The sequence below is a fragment of the Branchiostoma belcheri genome, unplaced genomic scaffold, assembly GCF_001625305.1.
Source record: "Branchiostoma belcheri isolate BF01 breed outbred unplaced genomic scaffold, Haploidv18h27 scaffold36, whole genome shotgun sequence".
NCBI lineage: Eukaryota > Metazoa > Chordata > Leptocardii > Amphioxiformes > Branchiostomatidae > Branchiostoma > Branchiostoma belcheri.
Window position 1 is genome coordinate 2,692,254 of NW_017803976.1, and position 16,304 is coordinate 2,708,557.

At 42.4% G+C, this 16,304-nt stretch overlaps 1 protein-coding gene across 1 annotated transcript; it reads left to right on the forward strand.

Annotated features, from left to right (window-relative positions):
* On the forward strand, positions 1–14,005 carry LOC109476094 (cytochrome P450 3A8-like). The gene is made up of 14 exons (XM_019776963.1): positions 1–192; positions 6,733–6,826; positions 7,221–7,273; positions 7,690–7,786; positions 8,116–8,232; positions 8,435–8,523; positions 8,932–9,080; positions 9,443–9,570; positions 9,987–10,071; positions 10,530–10,690; positions 11,096–11,184; positions 11,907–12,044; positions 12,630–12,792; positions 13,888–14,005. The coding sequence occupies exons 1-14, from the start codon at positions 116–118 to the stop codon at positions 13,993–13,995; spliced, it is 1,548 nt and encodes a 515-aa protein (XP_019632522.1). The 5' UTR covers positions 1–115; the 3' UTR covers positions 13,996–14,005.
* Positions 14,006–16,304: the final 2,299 nt, after the last annotated feature.

Here is a 16,304-nt window from a genome sequence, read left to right on the forward strand (position 1 = left end):
CACGCGTAGGAAGTTCTGGACTAGGTGGTGTGCGAAGCGGAGAGAGTGTACTAAAAGATTTTAAAAAGTGTCTGCACTGAAAACCATTGACAAGAATCACCGTTGATCGAACATCATGTCTGCGATGTTGGATCTTCTGCCGTTGTCGCCAACCTGGGTGTTGCTGGGACTGTGTTTTCTACTCTACTATCTGTGAGTACGCTGTAGTATACTTGAAGTACATGTGCCTGCAACACTCAGTCACTCACTTACTGCGTCGAACTCGCTCGAAGTCTCCCATGACTGTCTGTTTCCATTTCTCTCTATCCTCCATCTTATCAATGACTCGGATTCCACAGTAAGAGTTTGTGTACTATCTCATTCTTGTTCCTCCAACAGTGGCATACAAAACGTAGTCTTCTTTGCCACATTGTTTCAGCAATCGGCGGGTTTTACCTGTCTAGACAGTGTGAACCACCAGCTGGGTAGGTCATTAGTGAGGCCATTCCGGTGAGCTGTGTCAAAAGTCCAGCGTCCTTCAAGTTCCGTACGTGACCCAAGCACGTATCGTGATTCTGCCCATGTTCCTAGCCTCTACCAGGCATCGCGGATCGCTGGAAAAATAGTAGAAATTGGCAGAAATAAAGGGATGGTATACCAGAGAAGATATACCATCCCTTTATTTCGGCCAATTTCTAATATTTTTCCAGCGATCCGCGGTGCCTGGTAGAGGTTAGGCCTTGGTTTGTTTTTGACACACAAACACACACACACACACACACACACACACACACACACACAAACGTCCAAGTTTAAGAGATATAGACCTTCAGTGCACAAATCGGTACAGAACGCAAACAGGAAGAAGGCATGGTAGGGAATACTCCGTTCGCTCGATGAAAAGAAATGTAAGAAAAATCACCACCAAAGTCAAGATTCTCAGACTACTCTGAATATTACCATAAAACGGGTGCAACAGTTTTATGGTGAGTTAGCGTTGCCAAGTGCACGTGCCATCACGGGCACGCTATGGAAATAGTGAAATTTGCACAGTATAATCATTATCCCTGGGGCTCTTATCAGTATTTTTTTGTAGTTTTCTTTAATGGTCTGGATGCGTTATATATGGCAAGAAATTGGACATAGCAAACCATGGTGCATTTCAAAACCTAACAGAAAACCTAACATTGAATGATATTGCACCCAGGGGAATTCACTGGTTTTCAACCTCTTTCCTGCATCTCTGGTGAAGCTCAGTGAAGTTTCCTCGCTGCAGGTCTGAGGAAACATGACAAGCATACTTTTCTAAGACTTACATTCTGAACGGCCGTCTAACATATAACACTATTAAGCACACCACATGTGGTTATCAACATGTGGTTATCTCAGGGATCCTTGCACTGTTAGATTCTCTGTTAGATTTCTAACAACTGAAACCTAACAGCCTGATGATGCAGCCTGAGACACCGTGAAAAACACGGCACACATTCTGAACGGCCGTCTAACATATAACACCATGGTCCATTAAGCACACCACATGTGGTTATCTACATGTGGTTATCTCAAGGATCATTGCACTGTTATATTCTCTGTTAGATTTCTAACAACTGAAACCTAACAGCCTGATGATGCAGCCTGACACACTGTGAAAAACACGGCACACATTCTGAACGGCCGTCTAACATATAACACCATGGTCCATTAACACGTGCCATTAAGCACACCACATGTGGTTATCTGCATTTGGTATCTCATGCATCCTGCCTCTAATTAAGAACAGCACTGGCTATCCAGGCATTGCAAGCACTTTTAGATTCCAATCTCCAAGCAGAGGTTGGTGGGGAATAAAAGTGATAGGAAACACTTTTTTCTTTTTTCTTCACGGGTCGCCACTGCTGCACTCTTCCCCTCCAAGACTCCTCTGGGGGTCAGCACTTCCAGGTCCTCCTTGGTGCATGTTTCAGGCAGGAAACACTGATAACACTTAGATTTAGTATAATCTCTTTGGTATAATAAGAATATTTCAAATTAAGAATATTTCAAATTTTTGTGTAAAAAGCTACCTAGTGTCCCTTAGTGATAGTGATAGTCAAGTTTATTGCGCAACAATTGCATTTGATACAATTTGAAAGCCAGCAAGGAATTATATGTAGTACTGAGCGTGGCAGGAATGACTTTAGAGTCGATTCCAAGTCACCGTATGACTACCCTGGATGCCAAAACTAGTATCGGGCTGTTAGCCGTTTTCCTTCGGCAGCCGAGAGCTCTTTGTCCGCCTGCCTAAATTAGCGCTACGGGGGAGTTGAGCCCGAAGGGTTTGTCCGGCTTTTACTGGGCTCACTGAGATATTTTGCGCCCGGTGTGCTATGGGTCTGGAAGTGGAACCCAGGCTAATAGTTTTGGGGATAGCTTTAGATTCCTAGCCTTCATAGCATGCCAAAAACTTGGGAGGTTTTGGGGGTCTTCATGGTTAGCCTGGATGCCAGACCCAAATGTGTCCAGTGTGCTATGGGTCTGGCATCCAGGCTACTTCATGGTCTTTGGGAGCTTTCTGATTGCATGTTAACAAGACAACATAGCTAGCTGGCGCGGTTGAATTACTCCCCGGGGCTAATCAGAAAACAGCCGAAGACCACCAAACCCCCAGTTCTATAAGCCTGCTACGGTCAGGCTAGTAAATTCCCGAAAAAAGTATGCATCCCAGTACGCACCCCCGATTTGGGGCTGGTGGTGACAAATATTTATGGGTACCACGCTCCCACCAACCTAATCTCCAAGCAGATCTTTTGGTGAGGGTAAGACAGACTATCAATATATCATTACTATCAAATTGGCTATAACCATTTCCCCACCCATGGGTGATCATGATACTGCCCTAATCCTCACCAAAAGATCTGCTTGGAGATTACCACCAACCCAGTCTGGGACTATAAGAGGTTGAAAAAATGCAATACTTAAAAAAAAACATTACTTCAAATAGTGTAAGTATCCATGTATAACAGTAACCGCTGAAAAATAGTTCGCAAGCTCGGAGGACATAAATTGAAAATGACGCCTCATCACGGCAAAAATTTAGTGAAAACAGTGTTCACACATTTCTTCACCTACATTGAAGCCCCCACAATATTTTCTTAGCCATGAAATAGCTGTCAGAATTCTGTATAGGTAACCATACTGATCACATTATCAAGAAAAAGATTAAAACTGACAAAACGACAGCGTGTGTCTTGATACGTAAACAACTCTACTGTAAAGACCCCCCTACACACACTCACTCCATCCAGGATTAGATTACAACGTCGACAAATAGTTACGGATAAACAAAAAAGTGACCGTCAAAATTCTGTTTGTTTTAACAACAAGCCTAAGTCACGATATTCTATCAAATCAGGAGCTAGTTCATTTTTACCCTGGAATCAAGAACTCGTTTTCCGGGTCGCAAGAGTCCTTCGCCCGCTGGTGTAAATTACTGCTACTAGTTTTGGCATCCAGGGTAGTTCACTTTTAGTGCATTTTTAATTTTGATCTGAAACCATAGCCTCCGTAGCAGGCTTATAGAACCGGGGGTTGGGTGGTCTTGGGCTGTTTTCTGATTAGTCCAGTTTAAAAAACGGGGGTAATTCAACGAGGCCGGCCGGCTATGTTGTCTATATGCAATCAGAAAATACCACATAAAAGCTCCCAAAGACCCTGAAGACCCCCCAAACCCCCGGTTTTTGGCATGCTATGGAGGTAACTGAAACACCTGCTCGGCGGTGCCAAATCATGCAAGAAGTTACATACACCCAGGACATTGTGATAGAACGTGTTCCGATGCACTTTGATCATTGACCCGCGGTCATCGAACTCTGAATTCGAACTCTGAATTCAAAGGTTCTTCTAAAATGTGAAACAAACTTAAAGGTTCGATTTTTGGCCTAAAATGCAACTTTTTGCACCCATTTGTTTGCCAATAAAATCATTTTTGACGTCTATGTTGGGAAAAAAGACCAAGGTTCGGTGTGTTAAATACCAATCTACTAGCATGCTAAATTTCATTTTCGTTCAGGCTCTAATTACGAAAATATTGATGTTTTGTCCGTGTTTCCTATCACTTTTATTCCCTACCAACCTCTGCTTGGAGATTGGAATCTAAAAGTGCTTGCAATGCCTGGGTAGCCAGTGCTGTTCCTAATTAGAGGCAGGATGCATGAGATACCAAATGCAGATAACCACATGTGGTGTGCTTAATGGACCATGGTGTTATATGTTAGACGGCCGTTCAGAATATGTGCAGTGTTTTTCACAGTTGTCAGGCTGCATCATCAGGCTGTTAGGTTTCAGTTGTTAGAAATCTAACAGAGAATCTAACAGTGCAAGGATCCCTGAGATAACCACATGTAGATAACCACATGTGGTGTGCTTAATAGTGTTATATGTTAGACGCCAGTTGAAAATGCATCTCATGTTTTCCTCAGCCTGCTGGCTGTTAGGTTTGTTAGAAATCTAACAAGAGAATCTAACAGTAGGATCCCTGAGATAACCACATTTGGTCAGTGCTTTTAATGGTGTTAGATGTTAGACAAGAGTTCAAGATGCATGTCATTTTATCCTCAGTGTGTGCCTTCAGTTGGGAAGACATAGGCTGACATTTGTGCCACCTGTCTACATTTCCTGGAATTGCAATTACAAACATGTAACAAACCTAACAACAGTGAGCCAAGCCAACACCAGCTAGCTATATAGGCAGATGACTGTTTTAGACCTTATCAAATTAGGTGATGTTATTAGATGTCGGACACCTGCGGTAGGAGTTGCAGGGCCATGATACCATGGCCTCACCCCTTATGTTGTGTGATTGAGATGGCCACACCCCTTCGTGTAGTTAACATTTTTTTTTTCAATTCCCAGGGGAAAGCCTAGTGCTATGATCAATTACGATATTTTGCATTTTACTTGAGATAAGGTCAATATTCACCTGAATTGATTTTATGATCAAGGGATATATAAAGCATGCCCTTCTACAGCAGTCTGATTAATTCCCTAGGTGATTACTTACTCTTAATGATCCACCTAGATTGTCTTTCTATAGGATGTTAACTATCCTTCAATTTGTGTAGGTTGTTATCCCTGATCCACCTAATCCCTTTTTGCAGCCTTTTAGATTTTTGTTAGGTTCTGAAATGCCCCATGCTCTACTGGGTCCAATATCTTGCCACTACTGGGATGCGTGTCTCTTATCAACACGGGATGTCCGCTTAACGTCCCAGTTTAAGGGACACAGACCTTCGCTAACAACAGGTAGCGTTGCCAAGTATACGTGCCATCCCGTACACAATATGGAAATAGTGAAGTACGGTATAAAGATGGCGTGAGCGAGCGCGCGATAGCATTAGCCCCTGGTAAATAATTACTGGAGGAAAGGGGGCGGATGTGTCGGTGGGAAGGTGGCTTTTAGCAAATAAAGCCATGCACGTAACAGCTTGCTTCATTTCCAACATGTAATCACCAGACGTGGTGACGGCACACTAAAGTTTTATCAACTTATATTAATGCCGACACCAACACATGGGACGACTACATGACAGGACAATACTCATTTTCACCTGAGCAAAGTGAGAAAAGTCGTGTACAGTGTCTTGCCAAGGGCACAAGATTCCTCTAGGTTCCGCGTCGCGCACTCTGCCGCTACGCCACACGACCCCACCTAGAATGTAAGAAATGTGAAGGTTGAGTGTGGGATTGTCCACAAAGATATGGACAATTGCTAGCAAATATAGATTTATCTGTGTTCTTGAATACATATAATACAGCCTGTGCAATGTGAGTTATTTCTTAGCGATTGTTTGGTCGGAAGGTGGCTTTAAACAAATAACACCTTACGTAACACCTTACGTCGTTTTTTGGTGAGAAATATGAAGGTTGAATGCAAGATTGTCTACAAAGATGGCTCACCGACTGTTAACAAATATAAATTTATCTCTGTTCTTGTGTACATATTATACAGCCGGTGTACGAGCCTCAGCTAGTGCTAGGGACGGTTTTTCTAGGCTAGTTAAAGTTTCTGACATGCCTGAGCATTCATTCATTCATTCATTCATTCATTCATTCATTCATTCATTCATTCATTCATTCATTCATTCATTCATTCATTCATTCATTGTTTAAGCCCTCCCTGGTTATTTTGCCTGCCGGGAACAAGTAACTATGCTGGAGGAACTGATTTCTTTTCATTTCAAACTATACTTTTAACATCACAAAGAAACAAAAGGAAGCCAAACGTCTGTATTAGAGTAGTTTTAGACCTTATGTAGATTAGTATCGGTAGTCCTGTTTGTACTACAAGCATGTAATCTTTACACCTTTTTATCTGTCCACCTGTACTGAGCCCGATAGGGCATGAATGTACAGTAAAGGTTAGCTGTAAAAATATTATCAGAGCCTGTTGCAACCGGTGCAATAGCACAATTGGTAGAGTGCTCGCTTTGTAACCGGGAGGTCGAGAGTTCAAACCCCAGCCGGGTCATACCAAAGACTTTAGCACTCAGCACATATGAGAAAGAGTGTGGGAAGGTCAAACACAGCACTACCAGCGGACTAGCCCCCTGCTGTAGTGCATTGCACAAATGTGTCGCCCAAGGGCCACAGAAATGGATATGAAATATTTAAGATATGGGCACCACCCTAAGCTAAGCTTTGGATAAGGGCACTGCAGACCTTTCTGTAGGAATATCCTGTATGTAACATACTGAAATGCACACTGTTTCCTCGTAGATATGTAACATGGCCGTTCTACACGTTCAAGAGACTCGGCATCCCTGGCCCTTCGCCTGTGCTGCTTTTTGGAAACATCCTCAGCTACAGTGAGGTCGGTACCTTAGAATTTGAATTGGTCAACTGGTACAATCGTTCTACGGCGTAACAAACGAATAAGCACATAGATAACGTACGTAAATATAGCCGTGACACTTAGGAGTCTTTTTCATGCTCAACTAGTTTTGAAGTTCTATCGTTGACTAATTCAGTGAGCTCATTTTATTGTCGCTGAACAATAGTGCTGGATGTCACATGAAACATCTGGAAGTAATCTCCGTAATTTATCCAGTGGTAGATTTTTATTATTATTTTCTTTAAATTATGTCTACCTGGATGCCTATCATTCTTCGACGTAAAGGTAAAGATGGTTTAGTAAGTCTAGTCCAATTGTTTAGTTTGTTCAGAATCAATTATCCTTACTTATCCTTAAACTATTTCCATTCCAGGGATCTCACGTCTTCGACTGCAAATGTTATAGGAAGTACGGCAAAGTGTATGGGTAAGTGCTCTTTAAATACAGATAGAGTTATCACAAAAGTAGTGGTGTAAATTAGAGGTTGAGAAATTCAAATGAAGATCGACTGTGGAATGGCTAATAGGCTCCAACTTCAACACTTACCTTCGGGTCATTTTGTGAGTCCGTTGTTACTTGAACAGTAGAATCACAGTAAGTTAAGTGAGCATTAGGGGTAATGGTGTAACCACAGACTGACAAGAAGCTCGAATTGGTCTTCCCGCAGTTTGAGAGGGAATGGGGTTGAATTGGAGATCAAAATGGTCTCCTCATAGCCTTGGAGCAAGGCGGTTTTGAACCTAGCTCCTTGCCTGGAGGAACAAAAAAAAAACACAACAACTGAAATTATTTTACGTAGGTGTGGAATCTTCAGCAATTTCTTTTTATTCTTTAATTCGCAGGTTCTTTGAGGGCCGTGAGCCAATGCTGATGGTGGGTGATTTGGAACTCATCAATGAGATCACAGTCAAGCAGTTTAACAACTTCAGCAACCGAAGGGTGAGCAATATGCGGAAAATGTCTTTCAGCATTTTACTCCTGGTCGTCCATTGTGAAAAATGTTAGTGTTTAGAAGTCCATGGTATGGCGGTTCCAGTGGGGAAGGGATGAATTCCACCAAGTCTCTAATCTCAAAGCAGAAAAGGAAAGAGAAGGTCTGTAGCCAACGGACCAGCTCTTGGACTGCAGTTACAGTGTTACTAAGCAAAAAAGAAGGAAGAAATTATTGTCAGCTTTTTCACATGGCAGACACCCAGGCTCAGACACCATAATCATAGATGAACTTTAATGCTTATGTTGGCTGTTTTTTTTTTTCGATTCTTTCACAGGATCTAGGATCTCTCTTGGAAGCGTGGGCGGGCAGTCTTTTCGTGATCGAAGACACGGACTGGAAGCGGGTTCGGGGCACCGTCTCTCCCACCTTCAGCTCAAGCAAACTCAAACAGGTACGTTCCCAACTTTGATAGTGAACAATTTAATCGGGTTTGTGAATGAATGAATACTAAAGCCATTTTGAACAGCATTAACAGTAACATATAGCTTCAGGGCACAGTGATCCAACCACTATTGCCCTGATGAAGATTTAAAAATAGAAAATGAAGCTGAAGATGACATACTACAAGTAACTTGGCTCATGTGTTCATGCAGATGACCATGCTTGTGGAAAAATGCGCCGATGGTCTGGTTTCCATCCTTATGGAGAAGCAAGAAAAGAGTAGCATGTTCGACCTGAAAGAGTGAGTATCCAGAGAGCAGCAAGTTTCTAAACTTAACTAGATCAGAGAGTCCGAAATCTAATTATCTCGAGGTCTCAGCAAGACCTACCTACCTACCATCTATCAAGACGATCCACATAAATATTGACACGCGGACACACACACACGAACGGTTGATAGCAACTAGATTCAATTTGTTTATCTAAACATATGGGCTACACCAGGCCTGCGAAGCTGGTGTGTTTCGCCGAAGGGCCGTTATACCGGCTGTACAGATGCAGAAGCTGGTGTGTTACGCCAAAGGGCGGTCATACCGTCTATACAGATACAGATACATATCTGGAAGGATAAGCTTTCCTCTATGTGTCAGGCCAACAGTCATCCCGGATTATTAGTTTGAATCTAAATCCGATAAACCTTTCCTTGTAGGGTTACCTCCGCGTATGCCCTGGACGTGATCTCCAGCACGGCTTTCGGTGTGGAGGCCGACTCTCTCCATAACCCGGACCATCCTTTTGCCGTCCACGCCAAGGCAATCTTCAACATCAACATACTAAAGGGACTTTTCTATGTCATCCGTGAGTGTCACACTAACCCTGTATCCTTCCATAAATTTATTTTTATCTGTTACGACTTTCGAAGTTCTTCATATGTTACTGCTGTTGCATACCTTTATTTATCAACGACAGAAACTACACTCGGCCTGTCCACGGTACTCCTACATACTCTCTTAGTTCATAAGACTCCATGCTGCAGCAGATAGAAAGTCCGTTAGTTTTGAAATTTGTACTCTGTGTATGCTTTGCTGTCTTCCAAATCATACTCTTAAACCGTGGATAATATTACAATTATGAATCCGTAAGTCATACAAATCCACTTTTGGTCGCTTTCATGTTGTAAGGGTCTAACTGGTGTATTTTTCTAATATTCCCTGCTACAGTGCCGCCTCCATTCAACTATGTATTTAAGAAGGGTGGATTCTCCCTCTTTCCAAAGTTCGCCACCAAATTTTTCCAGCGCACCATCCGGAAGGTCATCGAGATGAGGCAGAGCAACCCTGACGAAGCGGTAAGTCTCCACTTTTATAAATGGAAACATTCTGAGTTAATAAGTACCACCTACATATCATTCCATACAATCGTACTTCTAGTAACCATGCCAGATGCCATCGTGAGCACAGAAGGACCTCATTTCTATATTTGCAACTATTCCCCAGCTATCACTCTTATGTATGTTTTTTTGCACCATGTACGTGCATAGATTTAATGGAACTGTCAATGATTTAAATTGTATCTTTTCTGTCTGACTCTTCCATCATAACCTCGGTGAAACGCGGCCTGCAGACAGATCTGAACTTCTTATGAATAAACAAAGTTTCCAACAAACTAAATTTAATACACTCTGAATATGCATGTAACGTTAAGTATTTAATGTTAAGTTGCTTTTCTAACACGATCAAACATGAGAATTTATGTGCCTTCTAGAAACGCGTGGACCTCCTTCAGCTACTTCTCAACGCTCACAATAAGTCTCTAGACGAGAAGACAGGCGAAGGAATTGTTAAGGAAGGCAAGTATAGCAGTTCTTTTTACTTTTCTTTTAAAAAAAAACGGTGCAGAATTCTGTGCAGGATTGTGCATATTTACCGACGCTACAGTTGCCTTAGTATGTTTCATCATCCTAAAGGATCAACATATCTTTATCCCGAAAAAGATATTTTTTTTTTAAGTTGGGAACATTATCCACTGCCTTGCTTCACCCAATGTCTCCCTGCATGTCTGTTGAATGTACTGTCATGTCTTTTGCTTTGTGGCAGAACAAACTAACTAATCGCTAGAATAATATCCACGGTGATCCAAGCATATATCTTTGGTGGGTGAAAAGACAGTATTGACAAATTGACCAGGCAGTATCCATTTGTCCAGCACCCACTGTTTGGCAAATGGATACAGCCTGGCCAATTTGATACTGCCATTCCATCCACTCAAAAGATCTGCTTGGAGATTAAGGAATCTGCACATGTCCAGGTCTGTCCATGACTGAGGTGATTGGGAACTCCATGGTCTTCTGGCTGGCCGCTTACGACACGACAGCTAACACCATCGCTCTCACAGCCTACAACCTCGCCTTCAACCAGGAGGCTCAGGACAGGGTCATGGAGGAGGTCGACACAGTCGTGCAGAATCGGGTGAGTTTCTCTTGGATCTATTAAATGAAGGAGTTAAACTAGTGCGCACGGCGAATGTTCAAGCTATGAGAAACTTGCAGCTGGCATCCGCCATCTTTCATCAGCTCATGGGGTGATGACAGAGACCTAGGATCTCGTTGGTTTTTGTTGAAAAAGCCACGGCTTTTTCAACCTGATTAGGGGTCTGCGTAAAGATTTAATAGTAAGTGCAGGGGTAAAATGCAAGATGCTATATGTTACAGATAGGAACAAGGAACCAATACGCAGGCCAAAAGTTTACATGCCTCCTGTAAGCTTGTCATCTTAGAACACTTGTAAAGGAATTCCCATAATGCTTAACAGTACATACCTACATATTTGAAGATCGCGTAAAGTACATCAGAATACAACATTGTCCTCACACAGGGAGAGCTGGATTACGAAGCAGTGAACGAAATGCGGTACCTGGACATGTGCGTGAAGGAGACCCTGAGGATCTATCCTGGTGCAAAACGGTCAGTCCTTTTTGTTTGAAGGATGTGTATCGTGCATACGTGCTTTTAAAAGCATGTGACTTGTTTATTGTCTAGTTTTCATGAAGATACAAGATTGTAGCATAAGCGACCAGATCGTCTTTTTTTATATTCTGAAACATGTAATCACAAGACGTGGTGACGGCACAATCAAGTTTTTTCAACTTATATTAATGCCGCCACCAACACAGGTACAGTACAATACTCATTTACACCTGAGCGAAGTGAGGAAAGTCGTGTAAAGTGCCTTTCCCAAGGGAACAGGTCGTCTTTTGAAGGAACATTGAGCCCTTGGGCCCGTGTATTTGGGAGGCCCATGTGTCAAACCCCTTCATGTTAAATACCACCACACTCTCATCGAGAATAATATGAGTGACACAGATGGCAACACACCAGCTTCTGTATCTTTATAGCCGTTAGAGCCGCTCTTCGGCGTAACACACCAGCTTGTCGGGCACGCGGTGCGGTGGCAGCTGGCTACATCACACCGAAGGACTCTTTACACCTAATCTTTGCACGTCTAACTCTGTGGTCAACTACATGTATACAGGTTTGATCATTTCTGTAAGAAGGACACACTCATCGAGAAGTGTAGGGGTGACACTACATGTGTGCTTGGCCAGATTGGTGGCATTAGAGGCTATGCTTCTCTCTAGTCACTGGATGGCCAAAAATGTTTTACGTATGTTTGTGTTCGCCTTTAGGTTTGATCGTGTGTGTAAGAAGGACACGGATGTGAAGGGTCTGCACATCCCTGCGGGAACCATCGTGAACATCCCCGCCTACGCCATCCACCACGACCCGGAGCTCTGGCCGGAACCGGAGAAGTTCAAGCCCGAGAGGTACCCCATACATTGTACTGGATTAAAGTCTGCTTCAATGCTTTGATGAATGGTTTATTTGACATTTCACTCACATATATCACACTTGCAGTCGTAAGACTGAATTATGGTGATAATACATACATTATCATAGACTTATACAATATATTACTAAAGGTTTAAAGTTATAATTACACAACAAATTTATCTATCCCATCAGTATGTTTTGTAATCAAGACGAATGCACTGCACTCTTGACCAGGCATTGTAACTACTGGCTTCTTGATACACCTTTGATAATGTTATTGTCCTGTTGCAATTTCAATAAGTCAAAGCCTAGCCTTAATTGACTGCATTCTTCGGGGCTTAATGAAGTCTATAACTCCTTGCCATTTGGTAGCATTGTGGCAAGGATGCGGTCCCAAACGTGACTGGATTCTGTTGCTCCTTGTCACAAAGCTGCAAGGACTGGAAGTGCCACGTTTGGGACCGCATCAATACTGCCCCCATTGTAGCTGTGTACCTGAGTGCTCCGGTCGTTAAGTTGCCTCTTTCGTACATACAAAAACATCATTTTTAACGTATCTTCGGTTTTTCTCAACACAGGTTCTCTAAAGAGGCGCAGGAGTCACGTGACCCGTACGCATTCATGCCGTTCGGTTCCGGTCCCAGGAGTTGTCCGGGCATGCGCCTCGCGATGTTGGAAATCAAACTGGCGCTGGCCAGAGCTCTGGACAAGTTCCGCTTCGTCACCTGTGAGAAGACTGAGGTAAAAATTATTTTTTTGTCTTCTTCATTGTCTAGTCTTTTTGGGGGGGAGTATTGAGTCCTCAGACCCGTGTATTAAGGAGGCCCATGCGTCAAACATCTTCATGTTAAAGAGACCATGTTGGGAATCAAACTGGCCCTGGCCAGAACTCTGGAGGAGAAGTTCCGCTTCGTCACATGTGAGAAGACTGAGGTAACTGTCACTGACCTGTCGCTGTCGCTTACTTTAATCACAGATCTCATTTGAAAAACAATTGAAGTGCAATACAAGTAAAACATAGCCTACGATGTAGCATAAAGTGGTTTGTCTAGAATGTAGAGAATGTGATGTTATGTTGATTTTGTCATTAACCAAGTGTTAATGACAAAATCCACATAACATAATGTATCTGTATCTGTATAGCCGGTATAACCGCCTTTCGGCGTAACACACCAGCTTCGCAGGCACGCGGCGCGGCGGCAGCTGGCTATATTACACCGATCGACTTGTTACACCTAACCCTTGAACTTCTAGCTCTAGACATTGTTTAAAGCTATCATGTAATGACAATGTGGTACAAAAAAACAGTGGTTTCTATCTTTCTACTTCTCTGACATTATCCTTCTCTCTCTCTCTTTCTTGATGGCCACGCCATAACCAGTTCCACCCCCCTCTCTCTCTGGGCGTCTCTCCACCCCTCTCTCTACATTTAACCACTCAGGCTTGTCAGGCATACCTGTTTTTTTTTTCATTTTCATCTTTTCATTTTCATATTTGCCGGGGCTCGAAGATGTTATGTGAGCCCCGGCTACACCCCCATATAGCCCCTGATGGGGCACTTTAGGGGGGGGGGGGAGGCTTGGTCTAAGGCGGGCAGGCCTCCAGCCTGGCCCGGAAGGACTCAACGGTGGGAGCCATAACTACCGGGCCAGGCAAGGCGTTCCATTGGGGGATTGTGCGAGGGAAGAAGGAATATTTGTAGGCGTCTGTTCGTGCATGTATAGGTTGATATTTATACTGGTGGCTCCCCCGGGTACGCCCTTAGAGATTGTTTTGTAGATGATTATTCTAGCTCATGAACTACTCATACTGAACCTACGTCTTTGTTCGTTCCAGTCTCCCCTCCGCCTGGAGAACAACAACGGGAACCAGGTGAGGGGCGGCGTGTGGCTGAAGGTGGAGGCTCGCACCAACGTTCCACGGCACCGGATGTCGTCAGCCTAACCAGTTTAGTGGGGCAGATAACTGAAATAATCTTTCAGATTGTGATACAAGCACCAAACTTAGTACAAAGACTCATGAAACATTACTCTTTTGCAAATTGTGCACCGGCAAAAACGCCTCTGCAGTTCCAACGCAAGCTGCTAGAGTCAACAAATTAACGTCGCTTCTTTCTTTTTACCACATACCAACAGCTTTTTACCACATAAAAATCTGTAGCATGTTTAGAACAGGAGATACAACGCCCGAAAGGTCGGTTGCAGTACCAAGAAGCGCCGCTAGGGGACGCCAAAAGTCAAATCAAGTGGCCCGCGTACTTTTTTCAAAAGAGTAATGTCTCATGAGTACTTGTACTAAGTTTGGTGCTTGTATCGCAATTTGAAAGATTCCTCCAAAATTTGATGTTATCTGCTCCATTAGTTGGTGACTTACACTCTCTAACACAAATTTGATTTGCTTGACCCTCGCTTTCATAATTGGAATATAAGTTCGTATGCAGAATGTGGGACTATTATGCACTGGCTAAAGAAGAAATCAAACCACATAATACCAAGCGTAGTAGTAGAAGCATAGGTTTTCCAGACAGGAGTTGTCTGTTATTGTATTGTACGGTATAGCATATTTAACTCTGTAAAAGCAATTACCCTTCGGACATGATTTTGCAAATAAAGACAGTTATTATTATGATACCCAATATAACAATAATAAATATCTATAAAACTTGTTGAGCAATATGTCAAATCTTTAGTTGCCTGGTCTTATGAATGTAATGATGTGGAATGTCGATGAAGTTTACACATTTGATTATGAGATACACAATAAAACTGTTATTCAAGATTTTGAAAACTGTCAAACATTTCAAGTAGCATCCAGTACTTTTCGCCAGTGACCTATGGAAACTGTAGTTAAACAGGTATTTATCCAAGCACTTTGAATCGATATGTAGATTAGGTGAAGACAAGTTTTAGACAGTCCTTTGGAAATGTGAAATATCATTGTTTTATCGAAATAAACTCATATTGAGTCCTGTATTGTTTTGCTTTGTTCTTTGAGACATACGTTGGGTCTCTATTTCAACCTATTCCTGAAAGACGTATTAAGATTCTGTTTCATCTCATGTTTGATCTGAAATAAAATAAATACATAGATAGATGTAGATAGATGGCCTTTATTGTACATGTACATTCAAGACCGTTCGGCCTAAGCACAGACATACACATACAAAAACAGTAGATATTAAATGTATTGACAGGACTTTTTATACTCATTGAAAATTGTGGTTCTAGAACTAATACATAGTTTGGCAATCTCTAGGTGATGTAACTCAACGTAGTATCAAATAGTACATAGACAATATCATTTTAAAGGGTAGAAAGGGTAGCCATTAGATTTCAAAGGAAAATTGCTTAGTGCAACCGCTTCCGCAAGGAATTATAAAGACTTCCGGCCCCTTGTAGCAGCATTGCGGGCCTCCACCCTCAGCCAGACGCCCCCCTCGACGTGGTTCCCGTCGTTGTTCGCCAGACGAAGGGGAGCCTAGAAAGAAACAACCTCCTTGTATTATTAGTGGAGCAGATAACATCAAATTTTGGAGGAATCTTTAAAATTGTGATACAAGCAACAAACTTCGTACAAATACTCATGAGACATTACTCTTTTTAAAAAGTGCGCGGGCCACTTGATTTGACTTTTGGCGTCCCTTAGCGGCGCTTTTTGGTACTGCAACCGACCTTTAAACCCATTAAAACTTTAAACCCATTTCAGACTGAAGGGGCTTTAAATTTTGAGGCCCAACTTTGATCTCATATGACGTCATAATTACACCAAAGTTATTAAAATTTAATTCTATTACTACACCATTCCCTGAAAACTTGGTAGACATACGATGAGTGCATAAAAACATATAAACACGGAAATAAGGTAATGTATAAGAACGCCAGTGTATCCATTACGATCGAAAGCCGGCTGGGGTCCGCGCGGACCCCAAAAGAAAATCAGATATAATTTTTTATACATGGCCTTCTGGTAAGTCCGGTTGCCCCAACCCTATTCCTACCTTAAGGCGGTCCTTAAAACTTCAAATACGTTTAAATCCCGAACCATACATGATAAATGGAAAGTGTTTGCTGATCTTTAACGTGGACAAATGGTGTGAGGCAGATGTTTTGTACGCGTACGATTTCGTGCCACGAACAAGCTTTCTGTTTATGTGCAGGTACGAATTCCTGTTATACTATAATACATTTATGATAAATGTTATTTAGTTAATACACACACCATCATTTGATAAGGGTGACGGTATTAGTTGAACC

Coding starts and splice junctions, on each gene's coding strand:
- LOC109476094 (XM_019776963.1), top strand. CDS start 116: ATGTCTGCGATGTTGGATCTTCTGCCGTTGTCGCCAACCTGGGTGTTG. Junction 9,081..9,442: donor GGGACTTTTCTATGTCATCC/GTGAGTGTCACA, acceptor TCCCTGCTACAG/TGCCGCCTCCATTCAACTAT. Junction 11,185..11,906: donor ATCTATCCTGGTGCAAAACG/GTCAGTCCTTTT, acceptor GTTCGCCTTTAG/GTTTGATCGTGTGTGTAAGA.